Here is a 27483-nt window from a genome sequence, read left to right as displayed (position 1 = left end):
CCAAAAAAATTAAAACAAAAAAATGGATGTACATTTCCAAAATATAAGATTTAAAAAAATTATTATTTTATTATGTGCAAATGGCTTTAGATACCTATTAGGTCCATAAATTACCATATAGCATATATTCAACACAAAAAACAGTGACAATTTGTTGTTGACAAAGGACAGCTGGACATATAAAGGCCCCATTACCTTCAGTAGCTTAGGGCTTCATCAAACCTAAATCCGGCCTTGTTTCTTATAACTGGAATCTATCAATTCGGGTTCTAATATATTTGATTTTCAATAAGCACAGGACAACTGTGTTTAACCCAAACCCAAACGGAATAAAAAGTACCGCCTGTCATTTATGTGAGCCAATTACAAATGTACATTGTGTTATAATACTCTTAAAACAATCAAATCTCTCCACAGTGTATGTGCATCACTGGAAGTTTTATTGAGGAAGTTGACTTGTTGGCATAAAAGTAATAAACATAAACCAAGTTGTCTCCAACTTGTCTTTTTTAACTTGACCCCCAACCACTCTACTATGTTGAATTAGCCTCTCTGAGAGCAGCATTTCAGCCTGGCTGTTTTGAACTACATCTCTCCATCGGCCCCAGCCAGCTGCTTCCAGAGGAGGCTTGAGGTCTCCACAGCAGCTGGCTATTCTCCTTGGTTTCTAGCTTTAGCTCCTCTGACCTTGTTGTTTTTCCTTTGCTTTGCCAGGCTTGGCTGACAGAAATCCATGAATACGCAAAGCAAGACGTGGTCCTGATGTTGCTGGGAAACAAGGTAAGCCAGGCTAGTTCCTGGCAGAACAATACAGAGCCAGGTGCTCTGCAGCAATGGAAACTGTTTGCTGGGATGAAGAGGGTGTGGATGCGGAGGCAGGTGTCTCAGGGCTAACCCTGCCCATGCACACGGATGGGGGCAGCAGCAGCAACCAGCTAGGCAGTGGAGGCCACTGCCTTCTTACCTGTCCGCCATCTTTCTTACAACCAGACAGCAGGTGACTGTACCTGTCACTGTGTGCCGGTCCCAGGGGGAGGTTACCGTGGGGCGAGGTCCAGGACCTGAGTCGAGGGACGGCAGACAGTCCTCCACGGGCGAAGCGGGGTTCAAAGCGAGGAGCCGGGCAAGGATAGGAATACTGGAGGAACAGGACTGGATGCTGGCCGAAACAGCTCTTTAACGACGTTGCTCCCGCAACCTGGGACCGGGCTGACTGGCCTTTATCTTCTCTGAGGCCAGGGGCAGCCCCGGCCCCCAAGAGACCCGCCTCTCCTGGCCTTAAGGCAAGCACTCCTCCTGGGAGAAACCAGTTCCCTTCGCCTCTCTGCCCTGAGCCTCTGCACTTCAGGAGAGGCTGAAGGGTTACTGGACCCAGGGGGAGACTCACCTGTAGGCACCGAGTCCTCAACCACCCCCGGAGCCAGAGTGGCTTCACCTGGTGCCTGCTCCTGAGGATCCGGCACAGGTGCAGGCGCTTCAGAATCAAGGCCCTGCCCCAGTTCAGCCGGCCCTGGAGGCGGGGACTCCTGTGCAGGCTGGGATTCCTCCAGATCAGCCTCTGAATTGGATTCCCAGGCCATCACACACTGACTGTGGCTCCAGCCACTGTTGCGATTCCTTGCTTTCTGCCCCACCAGTCCCAATGAACACTAGGCATCACTGCAGATACATAGTCAAAGAACACAATTCTGCTGCAAAGAGTGACAGCCACCAATGTGGATGGCGTTGGAAGATTGGACCATTTCATGGACGGCCATTGATGGCCACTAACCACAATGGCTATGATATCCCTCCACAGTGGAAGGCAGCAATGCTTCTGAAGACCAGTTGCTGGAAACCACAGGAGGGAAGAGGGCTCTTGTGCTTGGGTCCTGCTTCTGGGTTTCCCTTTGGGGCATCTAGGAGGCCACTGTGAGAGCAGGATGGAAGACTAGGTGGGCCCTTGGCCTGATCCAGCCAGGCTCTTCTTATTCTCTTATGCTGGTTTGTGTTTTTTTGCCACCCCTAGGTGGACTCGACCCAGGAGCGAGTGGTGAAACGAGAAGATGGGGAGAAATTAGCCAAGGTACAGGAACCAGCTGCCCTCACTAAAACAAGCTGAAATTCTGCTTCAAGACAGCCTAATCTCTGCAACCTTGTTAATTATTATTTTCACATCAACTTTGCAAACATCTGGGGAGGCTTAGCTAAACCAGAATGTTTGCAAAGTTGTTGTGAAAATAATTGTCTGCCTGTTGATATCAGGATAAAAGGAGTTCAGCGAAGGCCTGATATCAACAGGCAGGGGATTCCAAAGTGTAGGTGCTGACATACTAAAATATCAAGTCCTTACAAAATCAGTGCCCTCACACAAAATCGGTGTCCTCAGGCTGTTTTGGACTAAAATTCCTGGCTGACAGGAGTCATAGTCCAAAACATGCAGAGAGCACCTTGTTGGGGAATGTTGAGCTAGATTTCCTTCTAAAAGAAATGGAATGTAGGTTTTTTTCTGGAAAAAATGGTGGGAGAACTCACCACACAGTTTCTTTCTTTGTTTGCTATAGACCCCCCCCCCAAGGCAGTGGCTAAATGTAAGATGCGATTTAAAAATTCACACACATAATGATCTGGATTAGAAATGGCCACCATTATTCATTACAGGTATAGGTGTATTTTTGGCCCAGGCATTGGGTGTATATCTGTTCCAGCCCTCCCGACAATAAAATATATATACTTTTTTAACAGAAAGGGAGCCGAGTCCCCCCCCCCAAACAAAACCACAAATCCTGAATTTTAGGGAACAGGCAGACACTGAATACCATCTTCATTTTTGTAGGAATACGGAGTGCCCTTCATGGAGACCAGTGCCAAGAGTGGTTTGAATGTCGACTTAGCGTTCACAGCTATTGCCAAGTAAGTTGCTTCTTTTTGACTTTCCATCTTTAACTTTATCAGGGGACGTGGCACTGGGGGTGAGTTTATGGGACCAAGGGGGCCGTGTCTCAAAAAGAACCATTTGTGATGGTGCCACACTGGTGGCAAACTGGTCCTTACCTGAGACAGGTAAGCAGGAGAAACGCCTTGTTGCAGGGCTGTGATAAGAGACTAGGGAACCAGATTGATCAAACTGCTTGCATTTTGTTTCCAGGGAGCTGAAGCACAGATCTATGAAGCTGCCCAACGAGCCTCGCTTTAAACTCCACGACTACGTCAAGAAGGAGGTGAAAGGCGCCGGCTGCTGCAGGTCCTAGAACCCGCCTGGCCCATTTGAGGTTCTGCCCTTTGTACAAAGACTCGCAACCAGCGTCCCACGTCCCCTGCTGCATCTGTCTATGCCACTACATGATTCCTTCTTCGTGTCTGTGTTTTTGTCCAGGTGAAATTGGACATGTGGGAGTGCGGGAGGCGGAGGAGGGCCTGGGTGGCTTCTTTCCAGGAAGCCAGACACAGCTAAGAGGCTAAAAATAATAGATCTGTCAGGGAAGAAGGTAGTTGATAATCAACGGGAATTGTGGCAGCGAGTGAAGTATCTTTGGCAGCCTTCAAGCACAGGCACCACTAAAACGAACAGGGTGTGTGGTTTGTGTGAATGGACATGCAACTCCTGTGCATTTTGGAGGTGCGCACGTAGGACGTTTTCCTAGGGGATGGCATTCTGTACCCCCCTTGATGTTAAGCTTTTCCCTGTTGGCGGCAACCTTTTTGGAATTGTGCTCCATGTTATTGTTGCAGCTTCAGCAAGTACCCAGGCCTGGTACTTCCAACCCTTATAAGTTCTTTATTATTATTTTTCAAACTCCACTGACGCTGCAATACGTACCCTGCATATGTAATATAGCACCCAGAGCAGGGACAGAATTTGGCACCCCTTAATTCTGAGTAGGTACCCTTATAAATAAGTTTTATTACCATTATTATTTTGCGCTCCCTTGGCTCTGCACACCCCGTGCGGGGAGACTGCTCACACCTCCCTAAATCCTGCGCTGTTCTTAACATCCGAGAAAGGGAGGGGAAATTGTTGCTGTCTGCAACATGTGGATCGCTTGTAGGGAGGAAGGAAAAAAATCCTATGTTTTCTTCTTGGGTCACTTGACCGCTGGGAGTCCGACTGGCTCATTCCTGAGCGCAAACACTTTGGCTTCTTTTTGTGGAGGTAGGTTATTACACAAAGCTAACTGGTTTTGTATCTTTGAAGTAACTATTTTTAAAGTGCAATTTGTCTCCCACCACTCGGTACTGTGTCTCTCATGGTTGCTCTTGGACACAAGAGGGTCTTTTTCAAACAGCTGCAATGTCGTGTAAAAAAAACGCTTGCCCTTTCAGCTACTTTGACGGTGGTGCTGCCTGGCTTTCTTTTTACGGCAGGGGTTTGAAAATGCGGCACTTTGCTCCCCCCCCCATAGGAGCAGGCAAGTGCGATGCCCATGGGGGTTTGTGGGGTCTCCAGGAAGGGGATTTGCCGTTCTTTGTTGCAAGGGAAGCTGCTGAGAAACCACCTTGCCCGCTTCTGCCTGCAGCCCTCCCTGGCTTCCACCTCCTGTTGGCGTCAAGAAAAGGGAGGTAATGTAGCTTCGCAGCCGGGAGCACAAGGTGAAAAGTCCCTGACTCAATAGCCATAAGCAAAATCTCACAAACTAGCCCCAGATCTTTGGCACAGCACCAGCCCTTAACAGTACAGGAATAACCCAACACCTTACATTACCGTTGTAAGGATAATTGAGAATGTATATGAAGTGCTTTGTACACTCAAAGTGCTATATATATGTATATTTATTTATAAATACTAAGTTATCATGCTTTCTTTGGTACTGTGGGAGTTGTGTGTGTGTGTGTGTGTGTGTGTGTGTGTGTGTGCGCGCGCCACTCATTTTCTTTTACTTAAAAGGTTTATTCAGAAACAAAGGCCCTAGGCTGGATTCCTTTCCCCTCCTTATTGTTTCCGAGCTACTACAAGTTTCCTAAGGAAGACCACCTTGCCTCAGAGCCGATTTGCATGCTCACAGCTCTCCTAAAAGCTTCAAGGGTCACCGCATCGCAGAGGAAACCAGCCACATAGTATGTGAATTGGGCCAGTTTCATTTTTTTTCAATCCTGTACCTTAGGAAAGCAACTGGGCTGCCTGCTGCTGGCTCTCGATCCAAACACTCCTTTGCAGAATCCTGCAGCTTGGCTTCTGCGGCCTCCACTTTGCAAGAGAAGCATGGACTCAAAAACGCTGCCTCTTTGCAGGGACTTGGGTCTGCCTCCTACATAGACTGGCTGTTACTGCCACCTAGCAAGAGAGGCCTGTCCAGTTCCCAAACAGTGTTATTAATGTAGTAAGAAAATGCTGCCTCTTGTTTATAGCTTTCTCTCTCTCTATCTCACCCCACCTCAATATTCCTAATAAAAGACTTTTTTAAAACGTCGTTTTCCGGTTTCAAAAGCCTTAGGAAAGCCAAAACTTTTCCTACAAGAACTTGCATTTTCCGTTTTGCTGATCTGAAAGAATGCTTCCTTTCTAAAAGACCTTTGTGGGTGTAAGTCCTGGTAGTTCCACCACCCAAAGAATCTAATGTGTGGCATGTGCAGGGGCAGCTTCTAGGTGACGAAGGTTTGGAACTCGCTCCCCACAAAGATGCACCTGACACCTACACTTGAGTAATGCTTTCATCGTGTGAAGGTGCACCTCTTTACCATGGCGTTTTGACATTCGGGATTTATATTCTTAGGATCCAGCCTATTCTCATCATTGTAATTTGTATTTTTGTGACCCTCCCAGGGGACCTTTGGGTGAATGGCAGGTATTTCATTAAACTAGTAATAATGTCACCAACCAATTTAAGAGTGCTGCACTCCATCACCATACATGGCCGTTTATTTAAAAACCTGCCCAGCGTGAGAATTTCTGAGATTTCGTCCCCGCCTAAACTATAACCCAAGAGATCTGTTGCCTGCACCCTGATTTTCAGCTGGCGATCTGCAAAGAATCTTGTGCCAAACACCATTCTCGCCATCCATCATTCAAACTGGGGTGAGGGGGAGTGGAAGAGAAGAATCAGTACAAGCCTCAGACATTTAACTGCCACTTAGCACAAATCTGAGTGTTATTTTTCCTGTTGGCAAATAGGCATATTGTATAATGGAAACAACAGCCAAGGAAACAAATTTCACACACACACACCCCGAAACAGCTCTCCAGGAGTTCTAATGAGGACACACTCAGCCCAACCTGGAATCATGACTGTGGGGCCTTTCGCATTCAAGCAAATACTATACCATTGGGGTACCTGCCCCCCCTTATCAAATGAAAGTGTGAGAAGTTCAGCTAAGTTGGTGTCTGTGGTGTGAGATGAAGGATTTGATAATCCCCAAACACCCAGAGCCAGAAACCCTATTCAGAGGCAGATGTTTTCTGTGCAGAATACCTTTGCCCCTGCACATTGCGCAAACACAATCTGTTTCTTTAATAAGCTATTGTTGGAGTTGGAAAAAAAGTATATTGTTGCAAACTTCTTCACCAAAGGCTCTTAAATATATATTTTTGCATGAGAGAAATTCAAATCTGCTCTTATTTTTGTGACTGGAGAACATTTAGCTTGCTAAACATATGTTTGATTAAAAAGCTCCTGGAAAACCAAAGGATTTTAAGTTTACCTTCTGAAAATGTCAGATGTTAGAAAAGCACAGCCTTTCCGATAAAATGTGTCCTAAGCATACATTACCTTGTAATAATAAAGCATTAGCTTATTTGGTCAGAGCAGGCATAGGCAAACTCGGCCCACCAGATGTTTTGGGACTACAACTCCCATAATCCCTAGCTAACAGGACCAGTGGTCAGGGGTGATGGGAATTGTAGTCTCAAAACATCTGGAGGGCCAAGTTTGCCTATGCCGGGTTTAGAGCATGGTGCTGATAACGCAAAGGTTGTGGGCTTGATCAGCATACAGGCCACCTGCATTGCAGAAAGTTGGACTAGATGACCACGGAGGTCCCGTCTAACACTGATTCTATGATTCAGCAAGCTGCTTTCTTCTCATCTTCTGCCCACTTCTGCTTTTTAATCAAGATAGGTGTCAAAGGTCAGTCTCACAATGGTTATTCAAAGGTTTCTACAGAAGACGCCTCAAAAGTCTAAAAAGTAAAGTTTTCTCAATAGTTTTTCAAAAGTTTCAACGGAAGACGTCCCAAAAGTCTCAAGAACTGATACTAATGTTTCGTAATAGTCTTCATCAGCCAGTATAGTGAGCACTGATCCGTAGCATGAATCTTACATATTCTTGTGAAAAATATTGGCAGACGAAGACTATTACGAAACAGTAGTATCATTCCGGAAACACCCCTTGAGACTTTTGGGACATCTTCCGATGAAACTTTTGAAAAACTATTGTGTAAACTTTACTTTTTAGACGTCTTCTGTTGAAACTTTTGAATAACCATTGTGACTGACCTTTGATGCCTATCTTGAACACATGGCTTAATGTTCTGCGCCACTAGTCTGTTACATTGTATATATGAACTAATAGATTTATTTCTACTTTCTGAATGATCTCATTATTTTATTACATATGCTCTAACACACGGGTGTCAAACACAAGGGCCGCGGGCCGAATCCGGCCTGCCAGACCTCGTCATGTGGCCCGTGTAGCCGCCGCCAGCCTTCACCTTTTATTCTCGCTTTTTTTTTGAGACACAAGAAAGCCGCCTCTTCAGCGCATGCGCGGCAGCCTACAAGCCAGAGAACGTCTGCCCTCTAGCGGCACCGGCCGTTCTACACAGGAAACCTCCACTTTACATGCATTCAGGAAACCTCCACTTGTTTTTATATTGAGCGCATGCCATCCTGTGATGTGACAGATCCAATGGCTGCCTGAACAACCGGCCCTTTGAGGGTGACCAAACTGCTGATGCGGCCCCCCGATGAATTTGAGTTTGACACCCCTGCTCTAACAGTTATTAGCCTACGTGTTGGGTCTATATTTCTGTGACTGGTTCTCATTGCAACACAGGGGTTTGTTTTTGGCACTTCTGCTTTTTGACTTGTCTGTTATGCTCAGGCAGATCTGGCAAGCCCACGTGATGCATTCCAATAGAACCAGTCTCTGAACACTAATGAAAGCAAGTTCCTTCACACAGTTCCTTCATTTCCTTAGGGTGCTTCCTATTTGCAACCAGCATCTGCAGGGGAGCCGAATCCAGAGCAAAGAAATTTTTTACACTTGCAATTAGATGTCAAAAATTTATTTTACAGAACGTTTTATTAAACAAAATTTACAAAATCTTGCCAGAAAAACTCGCATTTCTTTTATAAGCCAGGCAACACTAGAAAGAACAGATAAAAATTTACAGAAGGAAAATGTATTAAACAAAATTTACATTTTTGGCCAGGAAAATCTGCATTTCAGCATTCTCTGGCAACAGAGATGCCCTTTGTCTTTGAAGAGCACTGCCAGCTGTGCTGAAAACACTTTCACACGGCACACTTGTTCCTGGGATAGCCAGAAACCTCTTTGCAAGCACCTTCAACATTGGGAAGGATGCCTCATGTGCCTTCCACCACATCAGAGGGCATTCATCAAAGTCCACTCTTGGCATAGCCATATAGCTTCTTAGCTCTTTTTCTGCTTTCAGTTCAGACAACGGTGCTAATCCATCTTCTGCCAGGTCATCCTCTTCCTCCTCTAAATCAAAAATTTTCGCCAACCCTTTTTTTGGCTGAGGAGGCGGAGTACTGGGCTCCGTAGAAGCAGCACACAGACTCCCATTCAAGTCTGCCATCTTCTTTATGGCCTCCTGCCTGACAGCCTCAGGAGCCTCCAAGAACCGCAGGCGAAACCTTGGGTCACACAGCGAAGCTAGACCTAAAGTGGTTGTCATAGGTGCACTTTCATACTTTTCTGACAGTGCACCCAAAATTTCATGTTTAATATCCTGCAGCAGCATACTGTCTCCCTCATCAGGCTGAAGACTTTTCTTAATTTGTCTATAAAGCGGCAGAACAGATGAAGCAGTGATATCATTGCTTCCACTTAGAGTCGTGGTGATGTCCTCTAACACAGTAGTTGCAGACACAAAGTCTTGTATAGCAGAGATATCACACTCTTCCAACATCAAATGGTTTTTGGAGGGGTAACCCAGAAACATCTCACTTAATGCACTTTTGTTTTCAAGAAACGTTTGGCAGAGCTTAAATGTGCTCCACCATATTGTGGGACAAGCACTTGGCAAACTAACTTTCTCCATCTGAAGTATCTCTTGAGATCTGGCAAAGTCTCTTCTCATTTTCCAACTATGGCTAATGCTATTCTGCAGGTTTTTCAGTCTTGTAACTGCCTTTTTCAGCTGTGTCAAGTTTAAAGCTCGGTTAACCCCAACAGTTATATTGTGGGCAAAGCAGGAAACGTGCTCTAAACCAAGCTGCCTAACTACTTTTACAATATTTGTACCGTTATCAGTAGTACTGCAAAATATATTCTTTACATCTATGCCCCATTCCGATAATGTGTCTGTGAGCATTTCACAAAGATTATCTGAGTTGTGGTCCTTCAAAATATGTTTACAGCCCAAGAAAGCATTAGTCAACTTCCACTCATCTGATATGAAATGTACAGTCACTGCCAAAAATTGAGTGCCTGCTACTGATGTCCAGCAATCAGTAGTGATGACCAGCTCAGTATCCTTTATCCGGCTTACTTCTCTCTTCATTTTCTCCACAGTGTCATTGTACAGTTTTGGAACTCCTTTGGTTGCAAAGTATTTTCTGCTGGGCAACTTATATCTTGGGTTTAGAGTGTTAACCATCTGGATAAATTTTGGGTGGTCCACTGTGTCGTAAGACTGCATGCACGTAGCCACATACTCTATGATTGCCTGAGTACAAGATTTCGGTGCCTTTGAACTGAGCGGTTGAACATCCAATGTTGTTTTCAGCCGTTTTTTAGGATTTTCTGCAACTGTTACTGCAGGCTCAGCAGCACTAACTGTTGTTGCAACTGGAGGATCATCAGCTTCATTACACGAATCGACAGAAATGTCTCTTGATGGAGAAGTCAACTCCCTAAATTTCAGTGGGTGGTGAAACTTGAGGTGGCTACTTAGATTTGAGGTGTTTCCGCCTTTCGCAGATACCGAATTCAAACATATCTTACAAATGGCGATATTATCAATCACCACACGGTCACTTTCATCAGCAGGCAAGCCAAAATGCACCCAAACGGCACTTTTGGTTTTGGGCTTGGCTACCAAATGGTGGTATTCAGGACAATTCAAAGAACGGCGATGATGAGTTACATATAATCTGGGAAAACATTAAAGAAAAAGAAAAATCTAATTTTGATGTATACGATATATGAAAAGCAACTCAATGATAGCATTCTTCAACTAAACAATTAAAAATTTCTGGAGAAGATATTAATGTCCTACATAGTCTTGGGGGCAACTTTAAAATTTTAGAAAGTAGTAGATGGCAGTGGAGAGCTGAGCCTGCACTGCGCAGGAATCAAAAAAAGCACTGGCTTCACAGTTTTTGCCAAAATCATTATTTTTGCATAGCACACACACATCATGATTTATTGCCACATCACATACTATGAAAATGCTCTAATAATGTGGACTTCAGAACCAGTTTTGAACGATATACAGTGGTACCTTGGTTTACGAACTTAATCCGTTCCAGATTGGTTCTTAAACCAAGGCATGCTTTCCCATGGCAACGGGGAACAACTTGGATTAGTTTATGAACAACTTGGATTAAGAACACTGCAAACCCGGAAGTAGGTGTTTTGGTTTGTGAACTTTACCTTGGAATAAGAACATGTTTCACTTCCTGTTGAGTGTGTTCCATTTGTAAATTGAGTCCCCCGCTGCTATGGGAAAGCACGCCTTGGTTTAAGAATAGACTAAATCGTAAACCAAGGCAGAACTGTACTGATACATCGCCCCCCCACACCAATTTGTTCTCTTAGCTGCAGCCCGTACCTCATAACGTCTCGCAGAGTTGGGAGTTCAGAGGGCAACAATTCTCTGCCAGTTCCAATTAGATCGCTCACGTGAGTGGATGTCCCAAGACTTGTTCTCTGGTTAGAATCCATTGAAGGTCAATTCCCACTGGTTAAGACGGTAGTAGTAGTAGTAGCAGCAGCAGCAGCAGCAGCACTGACAAGAAATTTTTAACACAATGATGAAGATTCTTCAATCTGTGAAACAAGCAAATACAGCTACAGCACATTAAAGGTAAAGGTACCCCTGCCCGTACGGGCCAGTCTTGACAGACTCTGGGGTTGTGCACCCATCTCACTCAAGAGGCTGGGGGCCAGCGCTGTCCGCAGACACTTCCGGATCACGTGGCCAGCGTGACATCGCTGCTCTGGCGAGCCAGAGCCGCACACGGAACGCCGTTTACCTTCCCGCTAGTAAGCGGTCCCTATTTATCTACTTGCACCCGGGAGTGCTTTCGAACTGCTAGGTTGGCAGGCGCTGGGACCGAACAACGGGAGCGCACCCCGCCGCAGGGATTCGAACCGCCGACCTTTCGATCGGCAAGCCCTAGGCGCTGAGGCTTTTACCCACAGCGCCACCCGCGTCCCATACAGCACATTAGTGAATTATTTATGTGTTTAACTGTAATATACAATTCAATATAAAAATATGTATAGTATATAAATAAAAAATAGAATCAATATATAACTGCAAGTACTTGACAATTATTTAAATGTTTATGCAATTTTACACATTTTTTAAAAATAAGAAATTTAAAATTAAGTTGAATTCCACACAAATGTTAAAAATGTTTGTATGTACAGTGGTACCTCGATGTGAACGGGATCCGTCATTTTGAGCGTCTGCGCATGCGGCAGAACCCAGAAGTAATGCTTTCCGTTACTTCCGGGTCGCCGCAGAGCGTAACCTGAAAACACTCAACCTGAAGCACATTTAACCCGAGGTATGACTGTACTTATTTAGCAAGCAAAACTAAATTATATTAATTCAACCAAAATATTTTTTGAATTCCCAAGTCATGTTGCAACTTTTAGCACCCCATATTTTTTGAATTTTAAAGTTGAAAAATTAAACACACCTGAATTAGGTTTGTGCCAACCTATTGGCACTCCACATATTCTGTTTGCTGGCCATTTTCCTATGAGAAAAACAATGGAATAATACAGTTATCTCAATCCACTAACATTGGCTGGGGTAGTAAATGCATCCCAATGGCAAAACTCAATGTATTTCTTGGACATTTTATGTTGCAGGTGAATTTTTTTTTCTCAAAAGGAAAACTGTAACTAGTAACAGGCTAAAATTTGGGGCTATTCATCCAAGGAGCACCCTCTAGGTCTACTTATGCGTAAAGTGCTCAATGAAAAGTGTGTCTGGTAAATTTTCTTGGCTGAAGGTTAAAAACTCACCACAAAGGCCTGGCACAACCCAGCGTCCTGCTAGATCACTTCTGATACCAACATAGTCTCTTCTCTCGTGTGCTTCCTACAGAAAATTAAAATAATAATAAGAATGAATAAAGTGCCAATAATACATTTTGTTTTCTAAATAGACAGGAACAAGGTTCTAGCTTGAAAGGAAGGTGCCTCTCTGAAACCAGCTTTTAAGCCTCAGCTCGTGCTCGTAATCAGTAAACTGCAACCAGTTTTCATACGAGGTGTCAGAAAATTAAGAGCTCATCATCGGCTGCTGATGGGCCTAACAGATTACCCACACATATTTTCCAAAATCATAGTTTAGGCCCCTCCCTATCTACTGGGTTCATATCATTCAGTGGCAGCAAACACACCTGGAAAGGTAAAGGAGGAGGCCTTAACAAGGACCCCAGGGGCTGGACCTGGTCAAAGGGGGTCCAGCATCCCGTTCTGAGAGTGGCCAACCAGATGCCTTGAAGAATTCTGTAATCATCCTAGCCACACTCAGAAACAAATGCTTCTCACAGGTAGGAAAAAAGACCAAGGGAAGGAGGCCTCAACAAAGCCTTAAACCAGACTGGAGACCTACACATAAAATGAACTGGCCCAACACTCAACATTGATATGACTGTCCTGCTATGCTGCCGCAGAATGATCTGCAGCAGCAAGAGGTTGCAAGATCCTCCCTTTCTGAAAGGTAAAGGGTCCTCTGCAGGATCTAAAGCAGATCACCCATTCCATGAGAACTATGAGGCATGAATGAGAGGTTTTACCACCTCCTTCAAAGTTCTAACTTTCATTAACTCATATGAACAGGTAAACGCATTGTCTCCTTTTTGGCCTTGCTACCAGAAAATCAATTCACCCTATCACCAATTGTGAGAGATCTAGCAGTTAAAACAGTGGTCTTTTAACTTTTTCAGAATATAAATCTGGATTTGGGGGCCAATTTCATAATTTTGGGCCATGTAACTTATCTAGTGGCCTGGATAAGATCTCAACTAAGTAATGTTGCAGACCGGGTGCAAACCCTGCTCAGCCATGAAATTCACTAGGTGATCCTGGATCAGGGTATAAATATATAAACTGCCACGTGGGGATTAAAAAATTATGGGTGTCATCCAATGTCAATCCCACTCAGTGCATAGCTATAGAAATTACCGGCCCTGTCCATTAATAGCCATGCGTCTACTCTTAGTAGACTTCTGCCAACCTAGCAGTTCGAAAGCACGTCCAAGTGCAAGTTGGTAAATAAGTACCGCTCCGGCGGGAAGGTAAACGGCATTTCCGTGTGCTGCTCTGGGTCGCCAGAAGCGGCTTGGTCATGCTGGCCACATGACCCGGAAAAACTCTGCAGACAAACTTCGGCTCCCTCGGCCAGTTAAGCGAGAGGAGCGCCGCAACCCCCGAGTCGTTCGCAACTTAACGATCAGGGGTCCCTTTACCTTTTACTCTGAGTAGAACTAACAGTGACTGCAATTCTACAACAGGACGAGGTTTTCCATTCCTTACAGCATTTTCGTAATATTCCAAAGCTTTCAACAGGTCTTAGATAAATATAAAACATTTTAAATAAAAAAACACAACTGCGCTGTGCACACGTGATTTGTGCCCCTTTTGGAATGTTCTGCTGTTGGTCAAGCAAGACTAACCACTATAGTCCCAGAAACTGGCCTTTCCGCCCGCGTAAAGCAAACCTTACCGTCAACACTTCGAGCGCGAGCGGGAAAAAGAACGCGCAGGCTCTTGGAATCGCCTTTTATAAACTCGCCCCACTTCCCAATTGGTTGGTACTTGCGCAGGGACGCTAGCGAATTGCGTTGCCCTGTCGCGCGACCTTCTGCAGCCAATCGTCTTCCTCCACCTACAGACTCTCCTTCCACTGGCCGGCACAGTCTACAACTCCACGCCATTGCTCCCTCCCCCCGCTGCTAGCATTCTCTCTCGGGACATTTGATTGGATAAGCCTGACGTGACTCAAAGTCGGTACAGCCATAGAGGCAAAAGAAATCAAGGTGGGGAGTAGACGGAGGCCTTCTCAGCGAGACCAATAAAAAAGCAGCCGGAAGGGTCGCGCGACACGCTGGTGGAGCAGGCGCTCATGGGATCTGTAGGCCGCAGGCCGCAAAAAAGGAATTTGGGTGAAGCGCTGCACTGGGAGAAAAAACAACGAATCCCGGCAGATCGCGCGGCGAGCGACGCGTGATCGTCATTTCCGGCCCGGCTTGCTGGGAGGCCCAGAGGTGGGGAGCAGACAACCAGGCGCTTGGCGGTGCAGGAGCTGGACTCTGGCTGGGAGAAGGCGGGGGAGCCACCATGTGCCGGGGGGCCGCGCTTGGGCCGGCCGCCTCCTCCCCCCGCCACTCCCCCGCGTCAGGTGAGAGCGCGAGAGGCGGCGCCTGTGGGTGGTGAGGGGGAGGGGCCTCCTGAGGCGGGCGCCCCTCCCTCCAGGTGCTGAGGGGAGGGAAATTGTTATTATTATCATCATCATAAACATAATCATATTGTATATCTCTTTAAGGGGCTCAAGATGGCATACGTGGTTTTTTCGTACCCCCAAATGCATTTTATCCTCACAACAGCCCTGTGAGGTAGGTTAGGCTAAGGTAGCATTATTCATTTACTACGTGCTTTTTAGCATAATAAGGATATTGAGATTATATATATACAGTATACACACACACACACATATATACTGTAATATATATGGCAGAATATATACCTATATTTTTGCCTGCCCCTCCATTTTTATCCTCACAACAAACCTGTGAAGTTGGCTATATTGAATATGTCAGTGTTTGTAAAAAACAAAAAAAAGGAGGAAAGGGTTCTGACCTCCCTTTGTCTCCTCAGCCTGGTCCTCGGACCCTTGTCTGCATAAAAGAGTCCACGAGAATATCCTTGCAGAGTTTTATTCTTAAAAGTTTTTGTGCAAAACACGACTGAATAACTATACACACCAGCACTAACCAAACACCAGCCTCAGCACAAACTAACATTTCTCACTTATATATACAACCTGCTGCAGGCCGCTGAGTCATGCTGACCCAGCTTTATTCGCATTAAAGAAACATTTTACGGCCATTTTAGCCGTAACACCCCTTCTGTTTCTTAAATGCGAAAAACCCCAACAGAAACAATACATACATTATATACGTAAACCCAGTTTTGTCATCAATTCATTATGGCATGTTGCTAGCAAAGGCTTGGTAAACAAATCAGCAATATTATCTTGTGATTGACAATACTCTAGTTTGATTACCCCATTCTGTACACAATCTCTAACATTCGCATGGCGGATAGCAATATGTTTTGATGCGGATTTCATTATTTCCGAGCCCGCTAATGCAATGCACGATTGGCTATCTTCATACACTTGGATAGGCAAATCTACTTTACAATCTAGATCTTTTAGTATCTGTATAAACCACATGATTTCATTGCATGCTAGCGACAGGCTCCCATATTCCGCCTCACATGATGAGGTCGCAACAAATCCTTGTTTCTTTGACCTCCATCCAATTAGGGAATTGGCAAACATCATAACCATTCCACTTGTAGATTTTCTGGTAGCTACACAGCTTCCCCAGTCCGCATCAACAAATACTTCTAGTTTTTCGTCTTGTGTACTAGATATCTTCAAACATACATTTAATGTCCCTTTTAGATATCTGATAAGCCTTTTCAAAGCACACCAATCGGCAGTACTGGGTTTAGATACACATCGGCTCAGAACATTTGTAGCAGTGGCGTAGCGTAGGGGGTGCCAGGGGTGCCGGCCGCACCGGGCGCAACATCTGGGGGGGCGCGAGTGCAGAGGGAAGGGACAAGTTCCTTCCTCCGCCGGGCTCCCCGCCGCCACTGCCAGCCTTGCGCCCTAGCGCGCGCGCCGCCGCAGCTGCGCTCCACTCACTGCTCGCAGGAGGAGCAGCCGCTGCAGCAGCGCCACCAACGCCGGGCACGGGCAGCCTCCGCACCCTGACGCTGCCGCCATCCCCTCGGCCCAGCCACAGGCGGCGGCTGCTTCTGCCGACTGGGAGGGAGGAGAGCTCCGAGGGGCCTCGCCGCGCCCTGCGCTCCCCAAAACCCTCCGAGAGGAAGCGGGCGGGCGAGGGTCTCCCGGTGGAAGGGGGCGCCGCTAGCTCCGGCTCTCAGCACAAGTCTCAGCCGCGGGGGGGGGGGGGGCGAGGACGGAGCGTGGCTGGAAGCCCCCGGACCTGGCCGGGAGGAGGAGAGGCGCTCGCCAAGCCCGGATCTGGAGCGCCTCAGAGCGCGGGCTCCACCTACAGCCCAAGGAGAGGAGGGGGCGGGGAGGCGCCCGAGGGGAGGGGGATTCGGCTGCCTCGGCCCGCGGGGGCTCCGCAAATAATAAATTTAATAAATTCCTGCTGAGCCTTTGGGGGGTCCTTGGCTCCTTCGCTCACCCCCAGCCCCAGTGGCGTAGCGTGGGGGTGCGGGGGGGGGGCTGGCCGCAACATCTGGGGGGCGCGCTCGCACTCGAGTGCTAAAATCCACGGGTTAGGGGGCGCAAATTACTTGCCTTGCCCCGGGTGCTGACAACCCACGCTACGCCACTGATTTGTAGCACATGCAATGTCTGGCCTTGACCACTGGCTTAAATACAACAGTGATCCTATTTTTGAGTGATACAACTCAGGCTGATCAAATTCATCATCACACACTGTCTTTGGGAAATCTGGTGTCATGGGAGTTTGAACTGGCTTGCAGTTTTCCATGCCAAACTGTTCTATTAAATGAAGAATTTTCTCTTTCTGGCTCAATAGGAAGCTTCCATCAGCTTCCTGCCTTACTTCTACTCCCAAGTAATTGCTTACAGGCCCTAAGGCTTTAAGCTTAAACCTCTTTTCCAGTTGACTTGTGAGCTTCTGGATCTCATCTGTGGAACTCCCTGCCACAAGCAAATCATCAACAAAGACTAAGAGCATTAGATATTTGTTGCCTGTCCCCTTGGTGTACAAGCATGGATCAGCCACACTCCTTTTAAAACCAATTTTTACAAGGGCTTCATTTAAACACTGGTTCCAACACCTTCCACTTTGTTTGAGACCGTAAACAGCCTTTTTCAAATGTCAGACTGCACCATTCCCCTCTTCAAACCCAGGGGGTTGTCTCATTAACACTTCATGGTCTAAATTTGCATGCAGATATGCAACATCAACATCAAAATGGTGCACTGCTAGTTGTCTTACAGCAGCAATGGAAAGCATTAAACGAAAAGTTTCACTCTTTACAGTGGGAGAAAACACTTCATCATAACTCTCCCCTTTAATCTGAGTGAACCCTCTGGCTACTAACCTGGCTCGAAAACGTGGTTCCCCAGATGCAAGGGTTTTCCTTTTGTAAACCCACTTGCATGACACCACTCTGCCACCAGGTGGCGGCATTATGACCTCAAACACTTCGTTACGTTTAAAAGAGTCCATTTCTTCTTTCATAGCTTGTTCCCACAAAGCACATTCTCCAGGGGGTAAATCTAAGATTTCATTATTACTTTGTGGTTCCACACAACTCACATTGCATACTCTCACTCCTCCTAGGGTCAAACACTGAGGAGGTACACCCTTGTTTGAACGCTGGGAGCGCCTAGGCACAACTACTACTTCTTCCCCCCTTATCTCTGGCTCTTCTTCCTCTTCCTCTAGAGAAGTATTATCTATTGCCACATCTTTTGGGGAAATCTGTGCCCCCTCCTCATCCTGCTCCTGTGTTGCCAATGGCTGAGAAGAAGCCTCTTCTCTTACTTGCAGGGGCAGTAGGCAATCTGGGTTGGCATGGATCGCGGTCCATCTGTCCTGGTCAGCGAAGTCTGCACTTTGTGACAGAACCACTCGTCCTGGGCGTAAATTGAAACGCCACCCTTTGCCATAGGACTGATATCCCACAAACCACAGTTTCTGTGCTCTAGCGCTCCCTTTCTGGCGCTGAGCTTTGGGAATGTTTACATGTGCCCAAGAACCCCAATTATGGAGCATTGTCCACTCTGGTTCTTTCCCAAACAACACGCGATATGGAATATCTTTTATAGAGCTAGACCAGGTTCTATTAATCAAAAAGCTCGCTGTAAGAAGAGCCTCGCCCCACAGCCTATGGTTGTGGCCCAATCCTGCATCCACTAGCAGGCAGTCCTTTACTGACTGTATTACAGCCCCACGTCTTTCACACAGACCATTTTCAGCAGGGCTATAAGGGTTAGTCAAACGATGAGTGATCCGCTTACGTGACAACCATGTCCCAAATTGTTTGTTCAGAAATTCTCCGCCCCTATCTGTTTGCAGCTGCACAACAGGCCGAGCGAAGAGCTTTTCAGCTTGGGCAACCCATTCTCTGAATGTGGGGAAACACTCAGATTTCTGCTTTAACAAAAACAGCCAACTGAAACATGATTTATCATGCACAAAAACCCTCTCCCCGCCGAGTCTCCGTGTTCACAGGCTTCACCGCCTGTGATTTCTTCGGGTCTCCGCTTCGCCGCAGCGGCCAGACCCACGCTTCGCGGAGCCGGTTCCCTCCGGAGTTCAGAGGGAACCCGCCATTAATCGCTGGCGCCGACCGGAAGTGTCCGACTGTTGCAGATAATCCTGCTGCTCCCAGAGTCCAGCAACTATGTTCCTCGAGGTATCTTCCTCTCCTCTCGAGAAAATGCAGAAACAAACTGGGCAGAACGCGTGATCTTCTTCCCTGAAGAGAACCCCTTCTGCTTACATTTCTGCGTCGATTGCTGTCTCTGCTCCACGTCATCTCCTGGAAGTCTTGCCCTGCATTGACATTGGAGATGCCCAGGTTGGTTGCATCTATAGCACCTCCTCACCGCCATGGCCAAGTCCAAACCTTGCCGTTGCTCCATTGGCAGATTCTGCTGCTGGCCCCCTCGACTGTAACTCCTCCGCTCTTGGAGTTCAGCCTGTCTATCTGACCTTCTTTCTGCTTCTTTGGTCAATCTTCCAACCACATACTCAAGGGTCAGATCTCGGGGACGCATACTCTCCATGCTGTTAATTACGGGCAACCAGCTTTCAGGCAAACTTGAAAGGATAATGTAGGTTTGGTCAGTCTCATCATAACGCTTACCTCTCTGCTGCAGTTGAAGAAACAGAGATTTCAGCGTTTGAAGATGAGTTGCCAAACTCTCACCTTCTTTCATAACAGTCCTGAACAGCCTTCTGGTCAGAGAAATTATAGTTCCAGCAGTTTCTCTGACATGCATTGCCCTTAATAAATTCCAGCACTCAAACGCTGTGCTGGCATTTGCTACATGCAATAACTGAGAGTTGCTCAAACACAGCATAATTTGGGCACGGGCCCTTTCATCCGGCTGTTTTTTCTCAGCAGTGTCCCGTCTCAAAACCTCAGTTTCAACACAGTCCCATAGTCCATCTCTCCTTAACAACTGCTGCATTTTAATTGACCAACTCAGCCAGTTGTTTTCTGAGAGAAGTTCAAAAGGGATGCCTCCCCCAATATTTACAACTTGGGAAGACTGGAAATCTGCCATCTCTGCTGGTGCTTGCTGAGCCCCTTCTGTAGGGTCTCCAGCAATGTCTCCTGACTCTCTCTTTAGAGTCCGACTGGACAGTCCTGGCTGGCACTCACCGGCATCTAGCTGCTGCCTCTGTTGACCCTCACGTCCCGCCTGGCTCTGCAACCGCTGTAGCCGCTCTGTGAGTCGCCTACTGTGGTCCTCTAGTAGTTCAAACTGTTCCAGTAGCCGACACTGAGTGCTTTGCTGATCCTCATATCCTAGCCGCTCCAGCGTCACTGCAGACAGTTACAGCTTGCCACCAACTGCTCCAACGCACAGCCACTGGCTTCGTACACCACCAGGACTCACCAGCTCCCTGCTGAGATGCTGTCAGTCGTTTTGCACTCTGCACATGCTCAGAAACACTGGGCCCATAACCTGTCAGTGTTTGTAAAAAGCAAAAAAAAAAGAAGGAAAGGGTTCTGACCTCCCTTTGTCTCCTCAGCCTGGTCCTCGGACCCTTGTCTGCATAAAAGAGTCCACGAGAATATCCTTGCAGAGTTTTATTCTTAAAAGTTTTTGTGCAAAACACGACTGAATAACTATACACACCAGCACAACCCAAACACCAGCCTCAGCACAAACTAACATTTCTCACTTATATATACAACCTGCTGCAGGCCGCTGAGTCATGCTGACCCAGCTTTATTCGCATTAAAGAAACAGCAGCCATTTTAGCCGTAACAGAATATTAGTTACTGGCCCCAAGGTCTGCGATTCTGTTGTTGTTGTATCGTATTCTTTGTCGTTGTCGTCCATCCTCCCCGCTCCTCCCTTTTACTCTACCCAACAACCCTGTAAGGTAGGTTAGGCTGAAAGATAGTTACGGGCTCCAAGGTCACATTGCAGTGTACATGGTTAAGTAGGGCTTTGAATCCCTCATCTTTCACCAATGCATCAGCTCCTTCTAGCATGGCTGTATAATGCTGTCTTCAAGAATTGGTGCCCAAGTTTGCTTGTTTCTTCTCTTCTTGTGCCCTTTCCTTGTGTGTCCTGGCTTGGATTGTAAGCCTGTGGATGTGAATTGTCTTATTTTCTAGAGGGGTTTTGTTGTTGTTTTTTGTTGAAGAGCACTACAAAAATGCTTTAAATCAGTGGGCAGAAAGCATATTGAAATTTCTGGTAGGTGTCTGAGCAATTTCTTGTAGATTGGCAGGTACATAATATATAATATGTTAGAATAAAATAAACTCCTTTTCCCTATAACGTAATATAATAGCTGTAAACTATAATAACTGTAGCAAAATGCAACCTCACATTATAATAGTGAAATGAAGAAAGATTTGTTGGGGGAGGGTAATCAGAATTAGGACTGGCGGCCCCCCCCCCACCTTTGGTATTCTAAATAAATTTGGAGGTTCAGATTTCTTTAATTCTAGTCCTTCACACCAGATTACATTTAGCAGATTTCAGGGATCTAGATGTTAAAAAACAGAGTAGATTCCACAGACTTGAATCTTGACCATACTCGCTTTAAATATATATATATTTAATGTCGGTGCTGATTGGGATGGCAGTCCATTTGGGCACCCAACTGACTGCTCTAACTACTTCAGGGCAACCAAGGCAGTGTCTGATCCATACAAGGGCCTGCAGCTGGATTGCCACTGCCTTCTCAGGCACCCTTTCCAAGAAGTGAGTACAGTGGTACCTCGAGTTGCAAACGCCTCAGGTTACAAACTCCGCTAACCTGGAAGCGTTACCTCGAGTTGAGAACTTTGCCCCAGGATGAGAACGGAAATCATGTGCAGTGGCAGCAAGAGGCCCCATTAGCGAAAGCACGCCTCTAGTTAAGAACAGTTTCAGGTTAAGAACGGACCTCCAGAACGAATTAAGTTTGTACTAGAGGTACCACTGTATTTGTGACTGGACAGTAGTTATTTAACACTTCTGAGTGCTGAGGCAGGGCACACCAGTATGTCTTTCAAGGCAGATGGCACACAAAGCACTCCTGCAGCAAACCCCCCCACCCCCAGATTTGGAGGGCCTTTGCAGTGTACTTCAGAGTTGGAGAACCTGTGACCCTCCAGATATTGTTTCACTACAATTATCATCATTCCTTGCTGACTGAGGCTGATGGGATTTGGAGTCCAATACTATCTGAAGGGTCATAAGTTACCCACTCCTGCTCTAAGTCTGCCTGCACACCATACATTTAATCCCCACCCCTGAATCCTGGACACTGTTGTTTACCCCTCACAGGGCTACAATTCTCAGCACCCATAACAAACTATAGTTCCCTTGATTTTTTTCCCCCTGGCAGGTGTGGGACCAGTGATGTGCTTTAAATGTACAGTGGGTACGCAGCCTTAGTCTTTTTATGAGATTCTGATTTTATAATTTTTACGGTGGACTTCCTTGAGTTTAGGACATGTGTTACAGCAACTTACTGTTTCAGCCTTAAGTTTGCAGGCTGCAAGAATGTATTTCATGGGTTGCTTTTAAAAAAAACCTTGATATGTTGCAAATGGATGGGTTTTTTTAAAAAAAATAAACACTTGCCCTTCTATGAGTAAGGAGGGCTTCCCTTTCTTGGCTGAAGCCTGTTGGGAATGGCCGAGATGAGGAAGTGCAAGATGATTGGCTGAGGTTGGTAGGGGATTTTCCTGATGAATTTACATATCGCCTATTGCTCTGCATGCCTTCCTATTTACATCACTGAGAGAGCAGACTACAGCAGAGGCCAGCAGGCATGGAAGAGACATTTTGAAAGAGGGAAATCTTTGCCTGAGATCTTCTCTGTGGAGTGTTCTGCATGATTCAGCTCTCGGTCTGCATGTGAGGTAAAATACTTCCTCTGTGGACTCTCTCGCTCTCACTGGGAAAATACTGTGGCTCTGTGTGAGCCCATCAGCAGATCACTAAACTGCTGCCTAGATCAGAGAGAATTGGAATCAGTTGTGTCAGTTGAATAACTTGAGCTCAAATCAGTTTATGGACTTGAAAAACCTTCATGTTTTATTTTTCCAACTTAGATGCCACTATTCATCCTCACAGGCTCCCAAGGTGGTTAACTGTTTAGGCTCCAGTTTTGTGTTAGCTCTTAATGGAGCTGTAGAAGGTTTTGAACTCTTAGGTGCCTGAGCAAAAGGATGGTTTGAGGTGTCCTGGTTCTGACTGGTGTTAAACTGTTTGCTGCTCTTTATTCCTACTCATTCTGGAGAGCTGCTGACGGTTGCCTCCTTCCTTGGAGGAAGGTGCAGTGTTCTGCCTATGGGCGGTTGTGCTTCATAGTGGCTTTGTTTAAGTTCCCTTTCATGCTTAGGAGGTTTTGTGTACAAGGAGGGCATAAATGTCAGTGATTCCAGAGTTTTCATTTCTCAGGACAGCTCTTTAAGCCAGCTGGTCTTTCACCCATTGGATGAAGTGCTACAGCTGTTTTCTGGGCTCTTGGGCCAGCTGAAGCAAAGGTTAGCCTTGTGCACTGCTTTTAAATTTGGTTTTAGAACAAAGTTAAAGCAGACAGTTGAAAATCAATCACCTATCATTTTCTTGCTTCTCTGATTTTGTTACCTTTTGAGATGCAAGGAGGCTAGGTTCTGGTGGATTGTGAAATGGTGCTGGGGGATGGAATGCAGTGTGCTGTAATTTGTCCAGCAATAACTAGCAAGGGTCCAGACCTTCCTAATGTGCAGGTGCAGTGTTAGAAACTCAGATATATAAGCTGTGCACCAAATGGCTCCTTAAACCAGGGTTGCAGTCACCAAAACGGAATGTCTAGTTGCCATTTTTGGGTAACATGGCTCAGTCTAAATTGTTATTTTTCAAAGGATGCACTGACTCTGATTGATTCTCAGTGAAACATCTGGCTAGTTCAGATGACAACCTTCAGCTAGTTTAAGAGCTTTGACAACTTAAAGCAGAAAAGTCCCTTGATCCAGGGACAGTCCTCATATATATTGGCCTGATCAGATCTCTTTTTCTTAATGTTACTGCTCCTGCTCAGGCTGCCTAGAAGAAACATTATGGTTCCAGAAATTCATTCCTAATTGTACAGATAAAATATAGCTGATAGCATTCTACAGAATGGGGTATTAGCATGTGAGAACAGTCCAGATCCAAATCCAATGATTCCCAGGATGCACCTCCAGATGGTGGAGACATCAGGTGCCATCCTGGCTGCTAGGCATCTTCACTTGGTCACAAGTAGTTGATAGCCAGATGCAAAATGCACCTGCCGCCTGACTAATTTTGAACACTGCCCAGGTGCATCCAATATGAATGTGGGCTGTTTCTGGCTTTCTGCTAAGTTGGCGCATCATAGATGAGCCCTATGCATCAGTTTCCATGGGTTTATGTGACCAGTATTTCATGCAGCAAGCATGTGAAATGTGAGTGACATGTCCTTAAGTACCTAGAGCAGCAGATTAGTCCAAAGCCCCTGACAGAGGCCTCGTGTAAGGTTTTGCATGCACCATTCACAAGTTACACATTTACAGCAGCAGCAGCATAGCAAATGTACTCTGAGTAGTGATGATTGCGGCATGGCAGAACAGCTCTAACTGCACAGGGATGGGAGATACCTAGTGGTGCTAGCATAATCAATAATATACCTAGAGTCCTGTTGGAACTGATCAAAGGTCTCTCTAGCTCAGCATCCTTTTTCCAGTGGTGACCTTGCCAATGTGTCCAGGAAACCCAAAAGATAAAAATGCTGAGAGCCAGCTTTCACTTTTTAGGGATTACTTCAATGCTGAATTATGAAAATGTTCAGCTGTTTCTTTGGCAGCATTGTAAAATGCCCAGGTGACTCAGCCTGACAACCACATGTGAAATACCTTTAAGGAAGTAATTGTGAACTGATTTCAGTGCAAAGTGTCTTGGCTTGGATTTGTGTTTTAGAGGGTTAGACATGAATTAGTTTCCATCCTTTCTCAGTCTATGTAAGCTTATATTTTTAAAAATTCTATCTTTTCGTTGTTGTAAATAATGCATTAGGTTCTCTCTTAAGCTTATTTAACACTGATTACAGTGGTACCTCGGATTAAGAACTTAATTTGTTCTGGAGGTCCGTTCTTAACCTGAAACTGTTCTTAACCTGAGGTACCACGTTAGCTAATGAGGCCTCCCGCTGCCGCTGCGCGATTTCTGTTCTTAACCTTAACTCAAGGTACTATTTCTGGGTTAGCAGGGTCTGTAACCTGAAGCATCTGTAACCCGAGGTACCACAGTATATGCTTCCTAGTGTAGTTTGGGGGAAATCCTTGGTACCCTGTCTGCTGTGGCAGCTAGCAATTTGAGATATTTATTCACTTACTTTTGTATCGGGCTGGCAGTCTTGCTTTTGATTCTAGTGTCTGAAATTTTATTTTCTTTCTTTTCTGTGATAGTAACAGCTTACTTAACCAGTTCTTAAATGCTTGGAATATTTCCCTTCCTCCGTATTCCATAATTGGGCTAAACTAATCTTTGCTGCCACCAGCATAAGCTGGACCAAGCTTGAGCAACATTTTCTGGAACAGATCCAGTAGTAGTCCTTCAGGTTCATCTATTAACATGCCTGTATTCATAAAACTGGTAATGATCTGGGGAACCTGTGACCCTTCAGTTGTTAGACACCATCGGGCCAGTGGCCAGGGATGATCAGAACTGCAGTTCAGTGACATCTAAAGAACACAATATTGCCCATTCTTCTTCTATTCCCAGACAATAGGAGGGGTGAGACTTGGACAAAATAGCCAGCTCCCAGGGAGAAACATAGGTGAGCCCTCAGTTGCCTTCCTCATACCCTGTTTAATTTTGCCCAAGAGGTGATACTTCTGAGTGGTTTTGAGACATCAAGATGGCTGCAGGCTCTGCACTCTTGACTGAAGAGCTTTTGTGGTACCCTTCCAGTATTTTCTCAGCGAAGGACAACCCCGCTGATAACTAGCATGTCTACTTAAATAATCTCTGTGTTGATCATTTGCAGCTTTTGTCAAACCAACCTGCCTTGTCAGTTGAAGGTGATTCTGTTGTGTTAGAGTTTGTTGGGCTTGAGTCTGAAGGTGCAGGAGACAGATCCATTTTCTCTGATGCAGCTTTGGTGAGTGCCCATGAGCTGCAGCAGAAGTTGGCTAAGGAAGCAGTTTCATGGGCTATGGTCAGTGTTCCCACGACAGTGCCTAGATCTGTGGCCTCTAAGTGCAGATCAACAAATGCAGGAAACGGAGAGCCCTGTGGGTTTTTCCTTTCTTTCACCATGAGTAACTCCGCTTCATTCTAGAGTCCTGTGATTGTTTGTTTTCTTCTGAGTAAACAGACTTGCAGCAAAGGAAACAGGAGGACACAAATACTACTGAAGCACATCAGATTTTATAAGGGGGCAGGGAGAAGGAAGTCTAAATGTAAATAAATCCATATAAATAATTCTATGACCAAAAAAATGGCATAGGTTTCTTATGTACCAGCACATCACTTGGCCATATCCATCTGGCTGGCCAGAACTGAGAACAAATTCATGGAGTATTAAGTTGTCAATAGCTACTAGTCACAGTGGCTTTGCTCAGCTGCCTCCTGAATACCAGTTGCTGGGAATCACAAATGAGGAGATGGCTGCTGTTGCACTCATACCCAGCTTGTGGGATTCTTATTGGTGCATCTGGTTGGCCACTGTGAGAACAAGATGTGGGACTAAATGGGGCCTTTGCTCTGATCAACCAGAGCTGCTTTTATGTTCTTAACAGAATGATGGCCTCAGTGGACCCTGAGTGGTCTGACCCGGCAGGGCTCTTATGTTCTTATCCCTGTTCCTAATCATATACTGAGGTGGATGGCTTCCACCTCCTCTCTGGCATCTGATTGCCATCAGCAATGTGACTGACTGAAAGCTCATTCTTTCAGCTTACTATTTCAAGTTTATTTTTTAATTTTTGGGCAAAAACAGAGAAGTAAATTAAACAAACAAACAAAAAAGCACAACCCTGAGTTGCACAGCTGTCTTTTCCAAACAGAGGCAGGCCGTGGGACCTGGATCCAGTCATTCCACCACCACCTCTTCAAGGTAGGGCTGCATGTTCTTCTTTGCCAGCTGTGTGGCAAGAGGCTGCTCAAACTGCTTGTGTTCCTAGTGCAAAGTGAGAGGTTTGGTTTGCTGATGGAACAGGCAGGCTAGAACGTGGCTTAGCACATACAGTCTTGGGAGTAGAGAACACCAGAAGAGACTAGCTGCTGGATCAGATCAAGGGGGGGGGGGCGATTCAGTCCAGCATCTTGTTCTCACAGTGGCCAACCAGATGCCTCAGTGGGAAGCCCACAAGCAGGACCTGAGAGCAACAGCACTCTTCCCCGCTTGTCATTCCCAGCAACTGGTATTCAGAGGCAAGCTGTCTCCAACAGAAGAGAGTAGGACTTACCCATCCAACTTGGTGGCCATCACTCCTTCCTGGAGCTAGGGCACTGTTGCTGGATAGGTGCTTCTGCAGAAAGAGAGCTTGTCTTCTTCCAAAGGTAAGATCAGAATATTATTATTGTTTTTTAAACTCTCTTATACCAAATGTAACGGATTTGTAGAAAAGGCTTTACATCCTGAAAAAAAAGGTAATGCATGTACTGTTGTAAACCATGAAAATCTTTAATAAAAAGTATATTTTT

The 27483-nt window shown here is 45.9% G+C and overlaps 3 protein-coding genes and 1 non-coding gene across 9 annotated transcripts in view; 2 read left to right on the top strand and 2 right to left on the bottom strand.

Moving 5' to 3' along the window:
• Positions 1–3338, top strand: part of RAB26 (RAB26, member RAS oncogene family) — a 116487-nt gene extending 113149 nt beyond the window's left edge. Inside the window, exons 6-9 of the mRNA XM_053364663.1 lie at positions 715–780; positions 2009–2065; positions 2816–2892; positions 3128–3338. Coding sequence (XP_053220638.1) covers positions 715–780; positions 2009–2065; positions 2816–2892; positions 3128–3230 — 303 coding nt within the window. The 3' untranslated portion in view covers positions 3231–3338. The remainder of the gene's footprint in view (positions 1–714; positions 781–2008; positions 2066–2815; positions 2893–3127) is intronic.
• Positions 3339–8183: 4845 nt separating this feature from the next.
• LOC128401884 (E3 SUMO-protein ligase ZBED1-like) lies at positions 8184–12455 on the bottom strand. The gene is made up of 4 exons (XM_053365469.1): positions 12366–12455; positions 12035–12094; positions 10936–11153; positions 8184–10255 (listed from the first exon to the last, which is right to left on the bottom strand). Exons 3-4 carry the CDS (start codon positions 11046–11048, stop codon positions 8320–8322), a joined length of 2049 nt encoding a protein of 682 aa, XP_053221444.1. The 5' UTR covers positions 11049–11153; positions 12035–12094; positions 12366–12455; the 3' UTR covers positions 8184–8319.
• A 106-nt stretch (positions 12456–12561) lies between these two features.
• Positions 12562–12644, bottom strand: LOC128402239 (small nucleolar RNA SNORD60). Its single transcript, XR_008327637.1, has one exon. It is a non-coding gene; the product is annotated as a small nucleolar RNA SNORD60 (small nucleolar RNA).
• A 1719-nt stretch (positions 12645–14363) lies between these two features.
• Positions 14364–27483, top strand: part of TRAF7 (TNF receptor associated factor 7) — a 45577-nt gene continuing 32457 nt past the window's right edge. For 2 of the 6 annotated variants that reach the window (XM_053365454.1, XM_053365450.1), the window contains exon 1: positions 14365–14748. The gene's annotated coding sequence lies outside the window, so the exon portion shown is untranslated. Of the gene's footprint in view, positions 14749–14943; positions 14963–22574; positions 22695–27194; positions 27340–27483 lie in introns of those variants that run through there. The other 4 variants (XM_053365451.1, XM_053365456.1, XM_053365453.1 and 1 more) reach the window with 4 other exon arrangements.

Source organism: Podarcis raffonei, chromosome 14 (genome assembly GCF_027172205.1).
Source record: "Podarcis raffonei isolate rPodRaf1 chromosome 14, rPodRaf1.pri, whole genome shotgun sequence".
Taxonomy (NCBI): Eukaryota; Metazoa; Chordata; class Lepidosauria; order Squamata; family Lacertidae; genus Podarcis; species Podarcis raffonei.
Note: the sequence above shows the minus strand (reverse complement) of the source record. Positions and strands in the feature narration are given on the sequence as shown.